The following is a 600-nucleotide window of genomic DNA, read 5'->3' on the forward strand; positions in this document are numbered from 1 at the left end:
GAAGGCAGAGGCAATGTTGCAGGCTAATCACTATGACATGGATATGATCCGGGAGTGTGCGGAGAAGGTTGCTTCCCATTGGCAACAACTGATGCTGAAGATGGAGGACCGCCTCAAGCTTGTGAATGCCTCTGTTGCCTTCTATAAAACTTCTGAACAGGTACAGAAATGCTATGGGATCTGTGTCTGGACAGGACAAAGGGCAATGGTTTTAAACTGAAAGAGAGTTGATTTAGATCAGATATAAGGAGAAAATTTTTTACAGTCAGGGTGATGAGACACTGGAACAGGTTGCCCACAGAAGTTGTGGATGCCGCATCCCAAGAAGTACTCAAATTCAGGTTGGATGAGGCTTTGAGCAACCTGGTCTAGTGAAAGATGCTCCTGGCCATGGCAGGGGGGTTGGACTACAGATGATCTTTAGAAGGTCCCTTCCAACCCAAACCAGCATATGATAAATGATTAGTAGACAAATTGTGCTATCTACTAAGAGAATACAGTGTAATTGTTCTGGCTACACTTGCATCAATTAGCAAACTTCAAAGAAGATACACTACAGTGTAGTGGTTATTGGTGAAGGCTCAACTCTTCACCTGCCTC

The 600-nt window shown here is 44.3% G+C and overlaps 1 protein-coding gene across 1 annotated transcript in view; it reads left to right on the forward strand.

Annotated features, from left to right (window-relative positions):
- LOC104546409 (triple functional domain protein) overlaps window positions 1-600 on the forward strand; it is a gene marked incomplete at both ends in the record, with an annotated part of 38,534 nt that overhangs the window by 1,772 nt on the left and 36,162 nt on the right. The window contains one exon of the mRNA XM_010191798.1: window positions 1-160. Within this exon, the coding sequence (XP_010190100.1) occupies window positions 1-160 (160 nt within the window). The remainder of the gene's footprint in view (window positions 161-600) is intronic.

The sequence above is a fragment of the Mesitornis unicolor genome, unplaced genomic scaffold (genome assembly GCF_000695765.1).
Source record: "Mesitornis unicolor isolate BGI_N332 unplaced genomic scaffold, ASM69576v1 scaffold39950, whole genome shotgun sequence".
Lineage (NCBI taxonomy): Eukaryota > Metazoa > Chordata > Aves > Mesitornithiformes > Mesitornithidae > Mesitornis > Mesitornis unicolor.